The sequence below is a fragment of the Geotrypetes seraphini genome, chromosome 18 (genome assembly GCF_902459505.1).
Source record: "Geotrypetes seraphini chromosome 18, aGeoSer1.1, whole genome shotgun sequence".
Classification (NCBI taxonomy): Eukaryota; Metazoa; Chordata; class Amphibia; order Gymnophiona; family Dermophiidae; genus Geotrypetes; species Geotrypetes seraphini.
In genome coordinates this window covers 30,690,176-30,711,574 of record NC_047101.1, presented here as the reverse complement: position 1 = coordinate 30,711,574, position 21,399 = coordinate 30,690,176, and the positions used below count along the sequence as shown (strand labels likewise).

General features: G+C 42.5%; 1 protein-coding gene and 1 non-coding gene across 2 annotated transcripts in view; both read left to right on the top strand.

The window, feature by feature from the left end:
• HSPA9 (heat shock protein family A (Hsp70) member 9) overlaps positions 1-21,399 on the top strand; it is a 52,821-nt gene extending 31,422 nt beyond the window's left edge. The window contains exons 11-17 of the mRNA XM_033926863.1: positions 4,215-4,442; positions 5,013-5,117; positions 6,110-6,227; positions 9,331-9,425; positions 14,987-15,079; positions 17,209-17,349; positions 20,692-21,399. Of these exons, the coding sequence (XP_033782754.1) occupies positions 4,215-4,442; positions 5,013-5,117; positions 6,110-6,227; positions 9,331-9,425; positions 14,987-15,079; positions 17,209-17,349; positions 20,692-20,760 (849 nt within the window). The 3' untranslated portion in view covers positions 20,761-21,399. The remainder of the gene's footprint in view (positions 1-4,214; positions 4,443-5,012; positions 5,118-6,109; positions 6,228-9,330; positions 9,426-14,986; positions 15,080-17,208; positions 17,350-20,691) is intronic.
• LOC117351944 lies at positions 4,890-4,956 on the top strand. Its single transcript, XR_004537540.1, has one exon. It is a non-coding gene; the product is annotated as a small nucleolar RNA SNORD63 (small nucleolar RNA).

Here is a 21,399-nt window from a genome sequence, read left to right as displayed (position 1 = left end):
GCCCACGTGTGCAGGTGGGCTGCGAGACCCCCAGAACATATCACCCCAGGTAGTGAGGGATCTGCATACCAAGTTTCGTTCAAATCGGTCAAGCCGGTTTTGAATTACTGTGAGAATGGCAGCTTTTTACATTTTTTCCATTGACATGAATGGGTGAAATCTGATTTTATGTTTGTAGCTCCGCCCACGTGTGCAGGTGGGCCGCGAGACCCCCAGAACATATCATCCCAGGTAGTGAGGGATCTGCATACCAAGTTTCGTTCAAATTGGTCAAGCCGTTTTTGCGTGATCGCGGCACATACACACATACATACCTCCGATTTTATTTATATATATATATATACAGTGGTGCCTCACACAACGAACTTAATTCGTTCCAGGAGCAAGTTTGTTATGCGAAAAGTTCGTTATGTGAAACGCGTTTTCCCATTACAATACATGTAAAAAAAAATAATTCGTTCTGTAGCATAAAATATGCTAAGATGACATAAAAAAAGATAAATTTATCTTGTTAGAGCTGTTAGCATGATATAGAGGGGATATATGTGAAGGGGAGGGGAGACAGGGGTTTTGTTGATCCTTGCTGTGTATTATAATCACCCCCCACATACTCCCCAGTACCTTTTTTAATTCCTCCCATCTTTCCCAGCCAGTGGCGTACAGGCCAGAAGCGCAGAGATCAGGAGCAATTCCTCTGCACGCCTGTGTGGGCCCATGCCGATCTCCGAATGGCTGCAGTTAGATCTTGTGAGTCCCGCGAGAGCTGGCTGCAGTTAGTTCTTGTGAGTCCCGCGAGAGCTGACTGCAGCCATTCAGAGATCAGCGCAGGCCCAGGCAGTAGCACAGAAGGCTTGCTCTTGATCTCTGCGCTTCTGGCTGGGAAATTTGCTAGACCACCACGAGTGAGCGGGTGAGATTAAAATTGCAGCAGTGGTGGCTTTTTTAAAAAAATATGTGGCGGCGGGGGGAGGTTTAAAAATATGTGGTGGCGGCGGGGGGAGGTTTAAAAATATGCGGTGGCGGCGGGGGGAGGTTTAAAAATATGCGGTGGCGGCGGGGGGAGGTTTAAAAATATGCGGTGGCGGCGGCAGGGGGGTTTAAAATATGTAGCGCCGAGAGAGGGCAGTTAAGGATGCAGCTCGGGCGACTTCGTTGTGTGAAACGAAGTTCGTTGTGGGAAGCAAGACCTGAAGTTCGTTGTGCGCAGCGTTCGCTGTGCGAGGCGTCCGTTATGCGAGGCACCACTGTATATATATATAGATAGATAGATAGATAGATAGATATGAGATGGAGGTGGGATATAAATCTTTTAGGTATATATTGTTATGGAATTATCAAGTGATAATGTAATATGTTGTGTTCATATTTTAATGTACACTTGATGTATATGTTAAAATGAATAAAGATTTGGGGAAAAAAAAGAAAAATAAACCCCTATGAACTCCTATCAATCACACAATTTAAACAAAAAAGCCTACAAACAAGCAAATGTGAGCAAACTAACACTTTGCACAGCTGGAACTGCACTACAGTGCCATAATAGAGAGGAAAACTCCCAAGTACTAAACCCATATTAACAAAACTAACTTTGTTCTAAAACAGAAAATAACGATTAAACAACGTCATTACCTTTGTGCTTGTACTCTAAACGTGCTCCTGCTGCAGTGATTCTTATAGTCCGAAGACTGCCGACAACATGGCATTTAAATGAATAAGAGGCAGCCAGACAATGATGTCATGACGTCAAACTACTAAAGTGGGCGTGTCTACAACAAATCGCTAAATTTAAATTAGTTTATAATACAAAAAAGATTTAACATTCTAAAAAGGGGATACTGCCACACACACCAAAATCACAATTACACAAAAGCACCGAAGAAAAAAATGTTGACGCCAATACTTGCATCAAAGTGGCTCATCAGATCGAACAAGACAGCTGGCTCACACATACCACATTGAGGATTGCATCACACATCAGGCACCTCGCACCATTTGCACAAATTCAAGATTGAACAATATTTAGTGAATTGGATACATACAAACTGCCCAGAAATATATTGACCCCCAAAAGAATACAACTTGCCCAGATCAAATGTTCCATTCTCTATTAAGACCCGTAGGTTGGGCTACAAACTGGAATTTTTTTGTGCAATCCCACTTTATTCCGGGACCAGTGGGTTACCCGCCAGGACTTTGTAGGAAGCCTCAAACTTTTGAGCCTTAACCCTCATTACTGCCAGTTCCAGTTCCTCAGATTTTCTTCCTGTAAGCCAGGCTATAGGAGCTTATCTTTTCTGCTTGTGTTTTATTTTGTGTAATTTCAGTCTTTGCGTTCGCGGTTTTCATCCTTGTGCTGCAGAGGTTCCCTGAGGGGACAGCTCCGACTGTGGGAGATCACAAACTTTTGGGAAAAGTGTTTCTGGAGGGCTCCTTGCTTGCCAGTAAGCCCTCTGGTCAGCCTGCACATAACCTTGGGAGCTAGCTTGCCCCAGGTTCATCTGCTAGTGGGTCAAATGCAGGCTGCGTAGTTCTGTATAGGCGCGCCAAGGATCAGAGCCAGACTGTGTTCCTCCCCCAGGCGTGCTGTGTGGCGTGTCCAAGGGTGGTGGAGTTGACCGGCCATGTAAGTTAGGCCAGTGGGGCAGTCAGAAGATTCAAAGTTCAACTTTCCAGCAAGTTGATGCAGGATCTCCCTGTGAGCTGTTTTGGCTCCAACTGCAGTGTTTCCCTGTCAGCACATGTTTCTGTGAGTACCAGCTAACATCTTGAATCAGAGGTTTGGGGTTTTTTTTAGGTGGTTTCCCTGTATGCCTTACCCCCATTTTTGAGGGTTCCTGTGGTTTACCTAGGCTATTTTTAGTCAAAATAGGCCTTCAGTCACCATCTTTGATTTTAAAGCTGGGTTTTTTGTTTTTTTTTAAATACTTGCTAGCTTCATTTTTTTGAAAGAAAACCACATAGATGACCTCCCCAGGGCAGGATGTCATCAAATCTTGCCTCATTTCCAATGAATGGCTGTTGGATGCACAGCCGTATTCCATGTGCGTTGCAGCCCATGAGGGGCAAGAGACTTGCCTGAATTCAGTGCCTTCGACCTCCGTGGAAGGTCTTTTAGCATCTTCTGTTCAGATTCCCATGGAAATAGCATTGGGAGGCACTGGGGAGTACGCAGGTGACGCTACAGTGAAACGCAAGTATGTCTCGGGGGATAAACCTGGTAAATCCTCCAAACAGTCCCCACCTGGAGTGTACGGGTCGGCTCCTGCCATGAAGGATGGATTTTCCCTGGATTTTGTTGATATGCTTTGTAAGGCATAATTGGGGGGGGAGGGGTGTCTCTGCCTGTCTCCCTTCTGCCGGCCTCCATACTGGGAACAGGGACCCCCCTAGGGGGTACTAGCAGGTATGCAGTTAGTGCCTGCAGTTGTGCCAGATTCACTTTCCATACATCTGCTTTCACAGGAGGGTGCCATGGTGGTCGCAGCTGTGGCAGATCAGTTGGCTCTCCAGGATCCGGATCACTGTGGAGCCCCTGATTTGAGGGGAGGATCCCCCTGTGTGCAGATCTTTCAAGCACGTGCTTATTGTTGATTTGATCTCAATCTCTACAGGCATTAAAGCTACAGTCTGAGCTGCCTGTCGTTGCAGAATGTTCCCTTATGAATGACCGGAGGCCACAGTCCGTCTCTTTTTCTGATCATCCTGACCTTGTTTGGATTTATACGGACATTGAAGAGACTCCTGAGGGTCCTGGTTTCACTATTTAAAAATGGTCTACTGCTACTACTTATCACTTATATAGCGCTGAAAGGCGTACGCAGCACTGTACATTTTGACATTTATAGATGGACCCTGCTCGGAAGAGCTTACACTCTAACTTGGATAGACAGACATGACATTTAGGTTGGGGTTACAGAACTCAAGGTGAGAGGAGTTAGGAGTCAAAAGCACTCTCAAAGAGGTGGGCTTTTAACTGGGCCTTGAACACTGCCTGAGACAGAGCCTGCCGTAGGGATTCGGGCAGATTGTTCAAGCATATGGTGCAGCAAGGCAGAAGTCCTGTGTATTTTGTATGTGTGTCTAGGCAAATGACTACTTATGGATTGGCTGTAGTAACTCTTAAAATAATCAGTACTAGAGAATTATTGGCAGGGATTGAGGCAGATGCAGGTTTCATCTATCTTTGGAAATAACTTTCATCTTTTCTTCTTCAGGTTCAGCAAACTGTTCAAGATATGTTTGGCCGAGCTCCTAGTAAAGCAGTCAATCCCGATGAAGCTGTTGCTATTGGTGCTGCCATTCAAGGCGGAGTACTAGCTGGTGATGTTACAGACGTCTTATTGCTAGATGTTACTCCTCTTTCCCTGGGAATTGAGACGCTGGGAGGTGTATTCACCAAACTCATTAACAGGAACACTACTATTCCAACCAAAAAAAGCCAGGTATGCATTGCTGCTGTCAGTGGCTTTTATTTCCTTCAGTCCTTGCTAAATAGTCTTTGATTCATTTCTAAAAACGACATGTTTTGACTCGCATCTTGGTTCTCAAAGGGACATGAATGTGTGCTACTGCTTTGTAGTTTTTGAGGAGCTTTCATGTTATTTGTTTGTCAATTAAGTCTTTTGTCTACCAAAGCATATTGTTTGTCATTTTGTTTTTTTAATTTGTACATTGCTTTAATATCTTTTGATGATGCGATAAAATCAAGCTTTTAATAAACTTGAAACTTGTTCAGTACACACTTACAGGTTTTCCAAGACTGTTTGGAGAAACCCATATATAGTCCATTCCTCCCATACTCAGTAGATTTGAAATAAGAAATTGGCAATGTTAGGTTTCATTTGTGCACACATTTTCCTTTTGTGAATCATTGTAGTGGCAACCTGTTGGTTCAGTGATGGCTTCATCAACGCATCGTTCTAAAACTGTTGTGGAGAACTTTATTAACTGAGCACAGATGTTTTAGTTTAGGCTGTGGAAGTAGTCTGAGAAATGAATTTCCATTTCTACAGGTATTCTCTACTGCTGCTGATGGACAGACACAGGTTGAAATTAAAGTATGCCAAGGGGAGAGAGAGATGGCAAATGACAACAAACTTTTGGGCCAGTTTACATTAGTAAGTATAAAAGTATTTTGTTTATCTAACAAAGATGGTTACAACCTCAGATGGCAGCTGAGAAAATGCCTGTCTGCTCTTTCAGATGAGATGTTTCAATTCAAGATTGGTGACTTGAATTTGTGGGGTTTTGCATTGTGATTTGATAACGTGTGCTTTAGTAATTCAAGTGATAGCCACAGCCAGTGCTGTAAAGTAAGTTTATTTATTGCTTTTCTAGCCCATCCTCCCCAGGAGCTCAGAATGGGTTACAATTGTACACTCATAGTAAGTGTGAAGACATTAGACAGGAGAACATTAGACAATGCACAAGCTATTTGTCCAAGGCAAATGACTTTGGGCAGTTAGTCTTAAACCCAAGGTATGTGCTGATTGGCGAACACAATTTTTTATTGCTCTGATGGGAAGAGGGAGCTGATTCCATAGTTTAGTCTCATTATGGGGATATGACTGTTTCCGGTCTCTTTCCAACTGGAGGCGATTTGCTGGTGAAATGCACAGCCGGAGTTCATGTTGGATCTGGATTTCAGCGTTCTACCTAAGAGCCTAAATTTGGCTTCCAGAAACACCCTCCCACATGTGACCTGCCCTAGAGCCTTTATATAAGAACACTAATTACATTACATTAGTGATTTCTATTCCGCCAATACCTTGCGGTTCAAGGCGGATTACAAAAGAAGTTATCTGGCCATTTCCAGAGGAATTGAAGAGAAGAGCGAGGAGTTTCAGAGAATTGGGAAGAGTCTTGCGGTGTTAGTTTGTCTTCAAGGATTTCTTGAATAGCATGGTTTTTATTTCTTTTCTGAACGATTGGTAGTTTGGGGTCATTATCAGTAAATTGGAGAGTTGGTGATCCAGTTTTGCTGCTTGTGTAGCTAGAAGGCCAATTTGTGCACATTAAGGGCACTGCCTGTTCTAATTCTGTAATTAAATTAATGGCTTATGCTTTAAACACATTCAAGAAAAGTTACATACTCAAATTGCATTTTCAGGTTGGGATTCCACCGGCACCCCGTGGCGTTCCCCAGATAGAGGTCACATTTGATATTGATGCCAATGGTATCGTTCATGTTTCCGCTAAAGACAAAGGTACAGGACGTGAGCAGCAAAGTAAGTAATCTCTGTTCATAATTCATTTCATGACAGCAAAATATAGTAACTGCAGTAAATTCTGTGACTGCTTTCCTTCAATCTGTACTCTCGCCCTAGATAAGCTTATACCATGGGTCAGTACGTGATCTAAAACTACCTTAACTTATCTCTTCTTCTGTATGCCCTTCAGCCTCTTACTTCCAGCCCCATCACATTGCAACCTCAGTTGCATTTGATTTTTACATCACTCACATCTGCATCCTTTATAATCTACTTTAGGAAATCACTGTCGTCCACCACCACTCCTTTGCTAATTTTGGGATAGATGCATAAAGCCCCACGCACTGGCAATGTTTTATTCAGTCTAAATGAAATTCTATTCCAATGCACATAGGCTGTCAGTCACTGCTTTACTGTGCATGGGAGCTCATGCTAATGAGCTTGTTTGTATTTAAACGAGCTCATTGGCGCACACTGCAATACACAGAATCACAGGCTGCACAAAATCCCTGCCATATTACTGAGAGCTCTGAGCTGTTGATAGTGCTCTTAGCCTTTACTTTCCTGTTAGCACAGGAAAGTGAAGCACCCCTCCCAAAAAATATCCCTGGTGGACCATCCTGACCCGACTCAATCCTACCTCCAAAGCCAAACAAACCAAAAATATTGGGGGTGAACCACTGGACACTCTCCTGACCCTGAGTTCCCCAAAAATATCTATAGTGGTCCAGTGACCAGAATGGGCCCCTCAACTAGATGACTCTTCCTCCTCCTCCTCCCTGATCTGTCACCATACTTTTTCCATAGCACAGCAAGAGGGATGCCTCCTGCCTCAGGCCTGCCTCTTCAAAATGTCAGCACCCCACCCCTGCCTGGTACATCCTGGAATGCACTGGGAGGGGTTGAAACACCATATAAGGAGAAAATCTCCTTAATGATGTTTAGACCCCTCCCAGCATTCCAAGATGTACCAGGTAGGGGTGGGGTGCTGACATTTTGAAGAGGCGGGCCCTGAGGCAGTAGGCATTCCTCTTGCTGTGCTATGGAAGAGGTACAGTGGGGGATCAGGGAAGGTTGTTCAACTTGGGAAGCCCAGACTCCTCGTTGGGCTCAGGGAGGAGAGTTGTCCAGCTGGCCAGGACCCTTGTTTGGGCTGAAGGGCCTGGCCTGACCCAACTCCACCCCTTCCCATTCCCCCCAAATCTATAGTGGTCATGTTGCAAAGAAGGGGGATCCAGTGGACCACCTGATTTGGGTTTTTTAAGGGTAGGGTGGAATCAGAGGTTACCTTGTCATGCACACAAGATTTTTTTTTTTTTGTGTGTGTATGTGTGTGTGGACCTTCAAACGCAGCCAGGTACGTTATGCTGCCGATTGTTAACGTCTTCGTCGGTCCAAATTTTATTGGTTTTTTATTGTTTTTAAATGTGTTCACTTTTTTCACTTTATATGTTTCTTCCTTGAAACTTATTTATAAAATAAAGTAAATCCCACTTAGCTTTATAGTGGATTATCTCTCGACGTTTACACCACTTCTCCCGACATGCATGTTTCAAATGAAACTTTACTTCAGGATCGAGAAAACATTGAGGAGCCTTTGTCAGCCCTACAATCAATATTGTAGATTTGTAGCTCCATTGAAAATTAGTTTGGGTTTCAGCATTATGATAAAATAGGAAGATTTGTGGTGAGATGCAATATAATAGAGAAGGAGTGGGGGCAGGTCAACGTGGTGATGGTGATAATTGTATCATGAAGAATAAGGGGGGCCCCCATAGCTAATATGTATTAGATACAATTTTAGTTAAATTTAAAGACACTATTATTATATAAAAGATGTAGCTGAATAATTGACACAGCACAGCTCGCAGAGTACATATTTTTCCTTCATAGAATAAAATCTTTTGGTTTAATGTCTGGAACAAGTTGGAGCCATAACATAACAGGGCCCTGAAAGTAAGCTAAAATTCACACTAACATATCTGTTGATAAGAATATATTTTTCTTCCACTTATCAGGGCAAACACTGAACTTGTAATTATAGAAAATCGTGATTGTTTTTGTAAATGACATATTTGCAATAGAAGAGAACATGTCTGCAAGGGTCAGTGTGACCTCTGTAAGCATGTTGTCCACTTCCTTCTATTGCTGACAGAGGTGAGACAATAGCATATGATGAGTTAAGTCATTGCTGCTAAGGAAAAGCACTACCAAAATAAAATTAACAGAAAACCATGCGACTTGCATAGAACCAATAGAATATTGTTGAAGTATGCAATTTGTAAATAGATTGTAATTGGAAGATATACCCACTGTGTATGTTTAATAATGAATTAATTAATGATGCCATGATTCCAATAAAATGATCAGTCACTGGTAATACGATGAGACTTTTGACTGTGAACTTGCTATTTTCAGTAAGCAGTCAAATACTCCTCAAAACTTTGACTATTAACAACACTTTTTGTGTGAGATTTTTTTTTCTTGATCTCCTCTGAGATAGACTTAAGAACTGAGGAATATATGGAAGAATTAGGGGGCATGTATTTAGCCTGTCCACATAGTTTTTTTTTCAATCAAACAGGTTTCCTACGAGGGTGTGTTTGTTTTTTTGGTTTTTCTCTCTCTCTCTCTCTTCATGCATATTTATGTACTGTAGACCAGTGGTTCCCAACCCTGTCCTGGAGGACCACCAGGCCAATCGGGTTTTCAGGCTAGCTCTAATGAATATGCATGAGAGAGATTTGCATATAATGGAAGTGACAGGCATGCAAATCTGCTCCATGCATATTCATTAGGGCTAACCTGAAAGCCCGACTGGCCTAGTGGTCCTCCAGGACAGGGTTGGGAACCACTGCTGTAGACATTTTGTGCTTATGCTGCATTAGTTCTGGGTGGAACTTATTAAATCTTGTGAATTCTTATATAATGTATCCAGTGTCGTCCCTACTCCTTTTCCCTCTTTAATGACTATCCTAAAGAGTGCTTTGTTATATTTTTCCTTTCTAACTAGCCCAGTTCTTTACGAACAATATACTCACATTGTGAGCTCCATAAACTGCCTTTTTGCTGTTGGTGTGGTGTAGTGAGAGAATATTAAGGTGCTGCTTTTATTTTACAGTTGTCATACAGTCTTCTGGTGGTTTAAGCAAAGATGATATTGAGAACATGGTAAAAAATGCAGAGAAGTATGCTGAAGAGGACAGACGACGAAAGGTACTTGTCTAAAAATCTGGTATAACTGCTTTTGCTATAAATTGGCTTCATATGTTAACGACTATCCTACCCCTCGAGTTGTCTTTATCTTCTGCCCATGCTTCTATAAACTTTATCATCCACTAGTTACTCCTGGCGGAATTCTGCACAAAAAATTTCCAAATTCTGTGCTCAAAATTAGCAAATTCTGCAAGTTTTTGTCAAAATTTAAACAATTTTTGCCAATTACTACTATTACTACTATTATTACTATAGCATTACCAGACGCATGCAGCGCTGCACAGAGTCACAAAGAAGAAAAAACAGTCCTTGCTCGAAAGAGCTTACAATCTAAACAGCCAAGATAGACATACAGTTTGTCGTGGATACAGTTGACTTATGGTGGGGGAATGCAGCAGTGAGGATGCAGTTCTGACTGCTCCCGATACTCCCTGTAGACTTGGCAATTGATCACCAGCAAACATTATTGCAAGACATTATCCATAGAGGAAGGTGTATCTTTGGCCATATAAGTGCTCCGAAGGTGGTGAAAGCATTGAAAAAAAGATAGCTCAAACTGGCAATGGGGGATTCCAAGATGGCAGAGACCTCCCCACCATCTCCTTCACCAAGCTTGAAATGGACGGCAGAGATCATGGCGGAAGAAAAATCTGCTGTGAAACTTATAATTGGCAGGCAACTGCAATTTATATTGGACAAATTTGAAGCAATGGACCAGCAGTTTACTATACTTACTACAAACATGAAAGCAGTGCAAGGGAGGGTTGGCGCGATGGAAAAAGTGTTGCATTCGCTGATTGAGAACTGTAAACAAACCCACAAATGACTGGACTTTGTGGAGGCGAAATAAGATGATTTAGAAAATCTTTCACGCCAGAACAACTTGTGCTTAATTGGCTTACCAGAATTCAATGCTGACATAGATTTTAAGACCTTAGAAATGTAGTTGGTGGATTCCCTGGAATATTTATGGAGCAGCGGGGTCATTGTACATCAAGTGGGCCCACCGGCTTGAATCACACCCGGTAATTCTAAAGATGCTCAACTATAGTCATAAATTGGAGTTTTTGCAAGCTCTTCACGCAGGCAAGACACTAGAGCAGGGGTAGGGAACTCCGGTCCTCGAGAGCCGTATTCCAGTCGGGTTTTCAGGATTTCCCCAATGAATATGCATGAGATCTATTTGCATGCTCTGCTTTCAATGCATATTCATTGGGGAAATCCTGAAAACCCGACTGGAATACGGCTCTCGAGGACCGGAGTTCTCTACCCCTGCACTTGAGCATCAGAGTTCAAAGATGTTATGCTTTCAAGACTATTCAGCCACAGTGTCAGTGGCTTGCCGCGCTTTCTCACCCCTTTGCAAGCAACTAATCACGCTCAATATGCATTTCAGCTTACTTTACCTAGCTAAATTGAAAATTATCCGAAATGGCACCCCAAAACTCTGATTCATTGCTATCGGCAAGGGCATATATTGCCATGATTCAGTCTCCTCAGGAGACTTGAACTCTGACTTTGCTTGAAGGCTTGGTGGTGGGGCGGATATTTTTCTTTTGAGGGGAGTGCTTGGTGCACAGAGACTATGCCTACCTTTTTTCTTTATTTTATCTTCTCAGCTGGCAGTGATCCTGGATGGCAGCCTGATTTGGCGTCCATGGGGTGGGGTAGCAGCCCTACAAGCAGGACATTGGTTTATGCACCCCATCAGCGTCTATTTTTTGCTTTATTTTTTTCCTTCCTTTTTTTTCTTGCATTCGCATGTGACTGTGAGAAGAGTTTTTTGGGCCCTTGAGGCCTGATTTCAGTGGGTTGGCAGGGGCGGACTTAGTCTGCTTCGTCAGCATGGGGTTTCATTTTCTTTTTATTGCTGGCAAGTTGGAAAGAAGGAGATGATGAAATATATGACTTTGGACACTTTGTTAAAAGGGGGGGAAGGGCTACTGAGTATTTTATGTAGTTTTTTTTTTTTCCTCTTTTCTTTTTTGTTTTGGTAAGGAGGACCATTGGAGCCCCAAGAGGAAGAGAAGAACTTTAAAATGCTTTGGTTGTTGATGTGGGATTGGATTGGAGGGAGGTGTGGGAGAGGGAGGGAGCAGTTGGAGGAGGCTTAGTAATATGTTGGAGGGGTAGGATGGGAGTGATGGAGGGAGAAGGGGTTCAACTGAATGGTGTGGATGGATGGGTAGAGTGTGGTTGTGGATATGGCTACTGGCTTTATTTCTCTGGCTGGCTAATTGGGAGGGGTGGGGGTTGCAGCTGGGATGATCTTCTTCCCTCTTTTCTGGAGTACATCATGCTTTTTCTCATCTATACATGAGTTAAAATTCTTACTTGGAATGTGGAGGGTATTTCTTCCCTGATTTAAAAGGTCCACAATTTTGTAAGACCTTTAACGCCAGAAATCAGATATAGCTATGTTACAGGAAACCCACTTAGGGTCCGCTGAGCATGCTAAATTATGGAAATAGTGGGTGGGTTAACTATGTAGCCTCTTCAGCTCTGGGCAAGAAAGGTGGTGTGATCATTCTTTTTCGTAAGGGGCTCATCTCTCAAGTGAATCAGGTCTGGGCAGATTTGGACAGGCGTATCATCTGCAAAATAACAGTCCATCACAGGCTGATGGTGCTATGCAATGTTTATGCACCCTACTGATATGATACTTATTTTCTGAGAAGACTAATTCTGGCCTTTATGTTTTGACACATCTAATTTGTTCGTAGGTGGAGATATTAAATCTGTTTGAGACACACAATTAGAAAGATCTAGGGGATCAGGGGAGGCGGGGGAGGTAACTCCTAAGCAAATTCTGTAAGACCTTTGATTTGGTCGATATTTGGAGATTTCTTTATCCTCTGGAACAGGCGTACACACATCTTTCCAGGGCACATTTTACTTTGTTTAGAATTGACTACTTATTGATCTCTACCTCTTGGGTATCACAAGTGGAAGGAGCAGAGATAGGCCCTAGTGAAATCTGACCACACCCTGGTTTGGATGGATTGGGAGGGTCCTGGTATGGGAGTGGGGCAGAACACTTGGAAATTTCCTCTGGACCTCTAAAGAGATCAGACCTTTCATGATTTCCTCCTGAAAAGGTGGAAAGACTGAGACTCATAATGCTCCCCAGAGAGAGGATTCTGGGTTTTGTTTTGGGCGGCGGCAAAGGCTGTTCTGCAAAGCCATATTAGTTATCCTAGGACAAGCAGGCAGCATATTATCACAAGTGGGTGATGTCATCCACGGAGCCTGGTACGGACAATGATAAAAGTGTTTTGCTACTTTGTTTTTAGAAACTTTGTGACTTCCCACACTGCACATGCGTGAGGCTCATGGTACCTCAATTCTTTATCTGCTGAGTGAAGAAGTGCTTTTTCTGGACTCTGTCCATCATGCATTGCCTTCCTGTCAATGTTTTTCTTTTTAGCCTTTCGGCTACTATTTCTTATATTTTATCTATCTACAGACTATGCAAAAACAGTTTTAATTTTTCTTTTGCTGAGGGTACCTCAGTCAGGCCTATTGGCTCTCTCTTTTTTTATGTCTGGCTTTTCTCTTTCATCATTATTGAATTTAATTTAGCTGCTGAGATTTTTCTGCCAATGTCGAAACCTTTGAGTGGGTTCAAAGAGTGCTGGTGCTTCCAGTGCCCTTTCTCAGTCACTGACCCGCACAGTTGATGTTTGCAGTGTTTGGGCCCTGAGCACTGTGTAGACATCTGTACTCGTTCTACTTTGCAGAAATGTTCCATGAAGCCATCTTCCTTTCTTCACCCTTATAGTCCAGTATCTGTTCCCTCTTCCTCCCTTCTGCACTCCCCTCACACGCTGCCTGCTGCAAACCCAGAAGCCTCTCCTCTGCTACGGAGAAACTTCCATGTTAGTAGCAGGCAGCGTGTGAGAATCACTGCTGATATCACAACCCGATAGTTGGCACTGCCCAAGATTCTGTGTGGGAAAGGGGGAATTCTTCATGACTATGCAATTCTGAGTAAATTCTTCATTGCGCAGTCGCACAGAATTCCACTAAGATTAACTAGTGTGAACAAGATGTATATACAGTGGTACCTTGGTTTACGAGCATGATTAGTTCCAGAAGCATGCTCATAATCCAAAGCACTCGTATATCAAAGCAACTTTCCCCATAAGAATAAATGTAAATTCGAAAAAATTTGTTCCACATCCCAAAAACTTAATTACCATTAGCAACGCCTCCACCGCTGCCTCTGCCAGGGACCTATCCACACAGCTCCTCCAGTTCTCTTGGGGAGGCCTCTGCTGCTGTTCGCTGCCTCACGTAGCTCTGGGAACTGGAGAGGGGGCTGTACTGCAGGGCGCTCATGTTGCTGCAGGTTGTGCGGGTGGTGATTGTGCGCCCCGGCTCCAGGGTGCTGGCTGTAATCAAACCACCACCACCGAGCCCAGATAGGCACTGTTGGCCCTGCTGTTCATGTGCATAGCCGCTCCCGGACACTGCGCCCTCCCCCCCCCCCCCCCGGGACTCTCAGGTGCTGGCATACTCCTGCTGGGCTCACCCCGACTCCCATGCTCCCCCCCGAGGCCACAGGCACTGCTATCGCCCCCCCCCCCCCCAACTGACCAACTCTGTCCTTACCCGTGCACTGCCGGTGTTAGAAAGTGCCGGCTGTCTGTTTTCTGCTGGGCGGCTGCTGAGCCTTGAGCAATCTGCGCATGCTTGAGGCCTTCTGGATCTCACCCTCACTGAGATTCACATGAGATCTCGACTCTCATGAGAATCTCGGAGAGGGTGAGATCCAGAAGGCCTTGAGCATGTGCAGATGCTCAAGGCCCAGCAGAAAACCGGCAGCAGGCACTTTCTAACACTGGCAGTGCACGGGTAAAGACAGGGCCTTTCAGTGGGGGGGAGGAGGTGATCGTGAAGGGAGGGAGCAGCGGCCTCGGGGGAGCAATACTGCCAGTTCTCAGGGTCGGGTGGGGGCTCGCAAATAGAGTCAATGCTCGTTTTGCGAGTTAGTTTGCTTGAGTGTTTTGCTCGTCTTGCAAAACACTCGCAAACTGCATTACTCGCAAACCAAGGTTTGACTGTATATATTCTTTTTTGCTTATCCAGTTTTCTCTTGCACCACAGACTTTTAAGTGATTGGTCCTGGTCCAATCTTCATCACTAGATATTTATCCAAGATAGCTTATTTAAAAAAAAAAAAAATTAATTTGGTTCACAGAACTTAGCAATGCCAGTCAAAGCCATTGTGTGTGTGAGTGTTCTCCACGTACCCAGTTGACCATAGCTCAAAACTTTAGACCTTAACTTCTCGAGTCTAACTCTGCCATCCTGAATCATGACTGTTGGGTGTATATTGTGTTTCTCCTAGATTGCTGTGCTGATGCACTATTTAGTCCACTTTGTTTCACCACTCCAGAAGTAGACATTTAACTGCTCTGTGTACGGCTATTTGTTTGTCTACCACAGACTGAGAAAATATCTAGAACAATGTAATCTAGGTTCCATAGAATCCTTGTTCTGTTATCTGTTTTTAAGTGGTCTGGGCTAGACTATTTGACCCTGATTTATTTGTTCAGGAACGTGTGGAGGCTGTAAACAATGCAGAAGGAATCATCCATGACACAGAATCCAAAATGGAGGAGTTTAAAGATCAGTTGCCAGCAGATGAGGTAATATGCTGTAGTTTTGTATTCCATTATGAGGAACCACTGAAAAGTTCATAGCCCAACCAAGAAGAGAATGATGTTTTTATTGATTTTTTTCATATAACAACAAGTGTGTTATAACCTTTCATACAATTATCTTAAAAATACACTTTATCTTCATAACATATTTATATACAACATATCTTATATTGTCCTTATTATAATTTTAGACATCATATAAAATGATTTATCAATTATTATTTAATTATGAATCCCTTTCCCCTCCCCTTATGCTGTTAGTTGCATATAAAATAACAACTATTATGATAATTTATTTATATTTTATGATAAAGAGAATAAAACCCACCCTTCCCTCCCCTCCTTTAACCATTATCTTATTATGGGAAAAATTATATCATTCATTACAAAAATCTGTTAATGGTCCCCAAATCTTCTTGAACTTTTCAATATATCCTTTTTGTGTTGCAAATGTACGCTCCATCTTATATATATGGCAAACTGAATTCCACCAAAAGTTATAATTCAATCTATCGCAATTCTTCCAGTTATGTGTAATTTGTTGAACTGCTACTCCAGTCAATATAAATAAAAGTTTATTATTATTTGACGAGATTTGACTTCGAGCTCTCATTGCAGTACCAAACAAAATCGTATCATATGTCAAGGCTACCGGATTTTCTAACATCCTATTAATTTGAGGCCAAATTGATTTCCAAAATAGTAATATGAATGGGCAATAAAATAGAAGATGGTCTAATGTCCCCACTTCTAGATGACAATGCCAGCATCTATTAGACTTAGAACTATCAATTCTATGTAAACGAGTAGGGGTCCATAAAGCTCTATGTAAAATAAAAAAAAAACATGTTTGTCTCATAGAAGCTGACATTGATGTGGAACCATGAAACTTACAAACTATTCCACACTTTTCTTGACAGTTTTGTTGTATGTTGGGTTGTGGGTTGTTTGTTATTTTTTGTTTTTTTTTAAATGAGTGAGTTTTTTGTAAAACCGCCTAGTTATAGGCAAGTTAAGAAATCTTTTAAATAAATTTTTGTAACATTCTGACTTACAGAATATCTTGTTACCAAAGCACAACAGGATTGACTTAATGCCAGTAGGTTCGGCTGGGGTAATGAGAGGCTTTGCAAACAATATGCTGCATTCTGGTTTCTTGAACTTGCTGCATGCAATGTGTGCCTCAGTTCGTGGTGTGGAGCAGCAACAAGCTGAGAAAGCAGAGTTCAACACCTACTTGTCCTACTGAAGCTCCTTGTGAGCTCGGCAAATCATGTCATGTTACTCCTCCAGACTTAGACTGTAAGCCATTTTACGAAGAGGAGTGTGTGGCGCAGTGGTTGGATCTACAGCCTCAGCACCCTGGGGTTGTGGGTTCAAACCCCACGCTGCTCCTTGTGACCCTGGGCAAGTCACTTAATCCTCCATAGCCCCAGGTACGTTAGATAGATTGTGAGCCCACCAGGACAGATAGGGAAAATGCTTGAGTACCTGATTGTAAAAACCGCTTAGATAATCCTGATAGGCGGTATATAAAATCCTAATAAACTTGAAACTTGAAACTGAGAACACAAAGTCCAATATCAGCAAACAATAACAAATTGCTTTTAATATTGACAGGAGTTGCCATGCAGCAAATCACACAAAATTGGAAGGATTATACCAAGCTAAATTATACATTCTGGTGGAACTCGGTGTGTCACATATACAAAATGGAGAAAATATTGGCATTACAACAAGGAAATATAAAAAATTTTAAGAAAATATGGGATCCATTGACAAAATATTCTAAAGATCAGATATCTTAACACATTGATAATAATAATATAGGGTTAGGGAGGGAAATATAGAAATTAATATGAGGAAAAATGAAAAAACAAATAACAGGGGAAAGGGATTCAATATATATGATATGATATTGTACATACAACTATAATTATTATAAACTAAATATTATGCTATTTATTTATTGTAAGAATGAAAATTTTATAAATAAAAATTTAAAAAAAAAAAAAAGAAACTTGTTAGAACAGGTGACTCTTGTTGGATTTATAAAGATAAGTGCAATTTTTTTTTTTAAATTGTAGATTTACTCAATTCCTTTATTTTTGCAGTGCAATAAACTTAAAGAGGAAATTGCCAAAATGAGGGACCTATTGGCTCGCAAAGATAATGAGACTGGGGAGACCATCAGGCAAGCTGCATCCAGTCTTCAGCAAGCTTCACTCAAGCTTTTTGAAATGGCTTACAAAAAAGTATGTAATCTTTAGAATGTTAGGATGGTGGTGCCTGCGTGATTTAAGTCGTAACTCTTTTTTGAGTGTTAACCATTATGGCCACAAATTCATGAGGTGTATGTCACAGGATGCAAATTTCTACAACTTGGTCCCAATTATCTTTATCTGGGGTCCATAACACATTTCTCCAACAGATCCCATCTTAAGGGTGCCACTATTTCAGTGACATAGCTCACATGTGTGTCCATTACTCTACTTTAAAAAGAAAAAAAAAAAAATCTATGAAAAGGTACAATAAGTATAGGTGTTTGTATTCACTCTGGTAGCCAAATACCAGTTTTTAACCTGAGTTGGTAACACCTGCCCTTCTGTTTATTGCTAATGTCTACAAGTGCTGGGACATGTTAAGATAGGTTAAAGATGTTAGGAAATATAAGGCATTTGGAGTAGTCTGCACACAACAGTCAGCATGACTAGTAGTATAATATGGCTACAGTAGGCTTCCAATGAGTAATTAGCATGTTGTGACCATGGGGTAAATGCAATCTTCAATGAGCAAGGTAAGGACAAGGCACTTGAACAGTGGCTTTGATTATCTTGGTAATTATTGTAGAAAATTTAGTAGTATATGGGGAGAGACCTAAATCTAGGATTTAGTGTGTCTTGTAAAAATTCAGAAGGAAGGTGATAACCTAAATGGCCTGTCGGTAGAGGTAGTAGAAGCCTGTACTTCAGTAGCAACGGGCATGTGTGGAAGTGATGTGCAGGTCTATTGCAGAAAAAAGCATGAACGTTTAGATAGCGAATGTGGGGCACTGGAGTTGTTTTGGGTATCCTGAAAATTAGAACACATAGGTGTCGTCAAGATTGGGCTGAAAACCCCTGGCCTGAGGATTGTACAAAGGTATGTTGTGATGTTTATAACTGAGCAAAATTAAATAGATGGGGGGGGGCATAAAGGGATTGAGGGAGTGAATGCATGTAGTGGTTATGGGTGGTGTACAAAGCTGAGTGAGGTGCCATAAGCAGAGCCCCCAATTTCATGCGGAAGTTAAACATATTTGCATGTTTACAAAAATAAAAATACTTCTGTGTTGCTCTCTAGACCAGTACAGTTCTTTACTGAGGAGTAATATCTCACTATGACCAACAGGTGGAGACTAAGACCAAAACTTTGGTTGTAGTATATTAGCTCATTGGTTCCCAACCCTATCCTAGAGGACCACCAGGCCATTTGGGTTTTTGGAATAGCCTTAATGAATATGCATGGGGAAGATTTGCATGCCTGACACCTCCATTATATGTAGATCTCTTTCATGCATATTCATTAGGGCTATCCTGAAAACCTGACTGGTCTGGTCCTCCAGGACAGGGTTGGGAACCACTGAGGCTCCCCCTCCTAACCCAGTCTTTCTCAGTCTCCAAGCAGGTGGTAAGATAGAAATTCTTATAGAATACCCTCAGCTTTATCCCTTGTTCATTCCACCTAAAGCTGTTCAAGTTATGGGACTGGTGCTGGTTAGGTTCTTACCCCTGGATTCTCTAACTGGCACCCATGTCAGCAGCTGCCTTAAAAGTGGCCAGCGATCGCATGCCAAACACACAACAGCATTGGTTATAGAATCATGTCTCTTTCACGCAAACCCTGGCCTACATTTCAGCTGCCTATCTTTGCTGCGGGATCCCAAAAGCAAGACTGCCACTGCCATAAGCTGATCACCTCAGGGGATTTTATCCCTGATCAGCTAAGCTGGCCATGACTTAGGAAGCCTGCCGGCTCAGCTGATCAGTGGAAATTCCCCTGCCGTGATCAGCTCAGCAGGCTATGGCAGACAGAAGCACCCCCCCCCCCAATTGGCATGAGAGATGCCCACTCCCTCCTGCCTAACATCCCCCATCCAAAATCGGCAGGAGGGTTGCCTACTCCTTTCTGCTTGAGAACATAAGAACAAGAATTGCCACTGCTGGGTCAGACCAGTGGTCCATCGTGCCCAGCAGTCCGCTCACACGGTGGCCCTTAGGTCAAAGACCAGTGCCTTAACTGAGACTAGCCTTACCTGTGTACGTTCTGGTTCAGCAGAAACTTGTCTAACTGTCTTGAATCCCTGGAGGGTGTTTTCCCCTATAACAGCCTCCGGAAGAGCATTCCAGTTTCCTACCACTCTGGGTGAAGAAGAACTTCCTTATGTTTGTATGGAATCTATCCCCTTTTAACTTTAGAGAGTGCCCCCCAGCATCCAAAATCGGCAGGAGGGATGCCCACTCCCTCCTGCCTGTGATCACTCCCAAATACCCCACCCCAAACACCTGACACCCCATCCGGACCCTTCTTCCCCCCTAACCTCATACCTTAAATGACAATCCGGCAGGAGGGATGCCCACTTCCTCCTGCCAGCAGGCCCACCTCCTCAAAATAGCAGGCCTTCCCCTTCCTGGTGCATCCTGGGATGCATTGGGAGGGGCCTATGGTTCTGGTTGGCCCAGTGGACATCCCTCTTGCCAGATTGTCACTTAAAGTACGTGGTTTGGGGAAGTGTTGGCAGGTGTTCTCAGACTGGAGAGTGGGAATCCCTCATGCTGATTTTGGATGGGGGGGTTCCTAAGGCAGGAAGGAGTGGGCATCCCTTCTGCTGAATTGGGGAGGTCTTCTGTCCGCTGCAGCCTGCTGAGCTGATTGAGGCAGGGTACTTTTCGTGGCTTCGGGGAGTCCTGCCAACTCAGCTGATCAGAGTTTAAATTCCCCTGCCGCAATCAGCCTATGGCAACTGCGGTTTGCTTTTAGGATCTCAAGGCAAAGATAGGCGGCTGAAATGTAGGCCAAGGTTTTCTGGGCCTACATTTCGGCCACCTATCTTGGCATGAATTGTGACTAGGTAGCCGCTTTAGCCCACCTAATGCTACTTTCGGCGTTCCACGGCCTAAAGCAGCTACCTAGTTGTGATTCCGGCGCCTTTTATTTAAGCATCTGTAGGTGCTTTAATCTTATCGTTTTTGCTGTTTTTAACTGCATTTTTCAATTAGGAGCTGGCAGGGCGCCTACTGACAATTAAGTTTAGGCAATGGTTTTAGAATTTCCCCCTAAGTGCCCAGCTTCACGACGTCACTCTGGCCACACTCACTTCTAGGTCCCTTAAATTTAAGAGCCTTGTAAAAATAGTTGCTTAAATATGCAAATTAAAGGGAAACAACTTTTGAAAATTGACCTATCAATGTGTTCTTAAGGAATTAGATGGGTCCTAATCAGACTAAGCAATAAGCTGATGAGAATTTAATGTGACTTAAACTGGACGTATTTGAAATAACTTGTTTCTGGTGATACTTTACAACCTTTCACAAATGCTGCTCGTTATACTTTACTAGATGGCATCTGAAAGAGAGAGTGCAGGAAGTACAGATCACAAAGAAGATCAGAAGGAAGAGAAACAATAAAAGGTCACCAGTACGGTGGAAGAGGTGACGCTGGAAGCTTGGGAGCGACGACAGTCCTTTCCTGAGCAGAGTTAGGCAAAATTTGGTCTTACTGTATTTTTGCAGTATTCTATATATAATTTCTTTACTGTATTAATTTAGTGAAATGTTGATTTTAACTATTTTCCTTTGTAAAATGTAATTCATTCTGTATGTAAAATTTTGTTAAGCTCCCATTTCAGCTGTGCAGTCGATCACTTATTTTAAAACTTGATATTCTATTGAAGTTTTCTATTAAAACCATGTTGTAGATTCAGATGTGTTAAGGAAAAGAGGGATTTAGATGATGGCTGTTAACGTGGAGAGAACACTGGGAGTGCAAGCGTGTGATATGAGCAGATCGCTACATATGTACCAACAGCTTAGTATGTTTCATTATTTTGGATAATTTTTGTCAAATAGGTCCTTCTTTTAATAATTGGCAGGATCTGTTGCAGAATTTCGGGCAAATATTTGGAATTCAGTTATGTACCAAACTGTCATTTTCATCTTTGGTCTACAGTTTATTGTAAGGTTGCCTATCTGGTCCACTCTTAACCACTTGATCTTGGTTCTCATTTTACAGAAATAGTCCCTAATAAATTCTCCATTGATCCATTC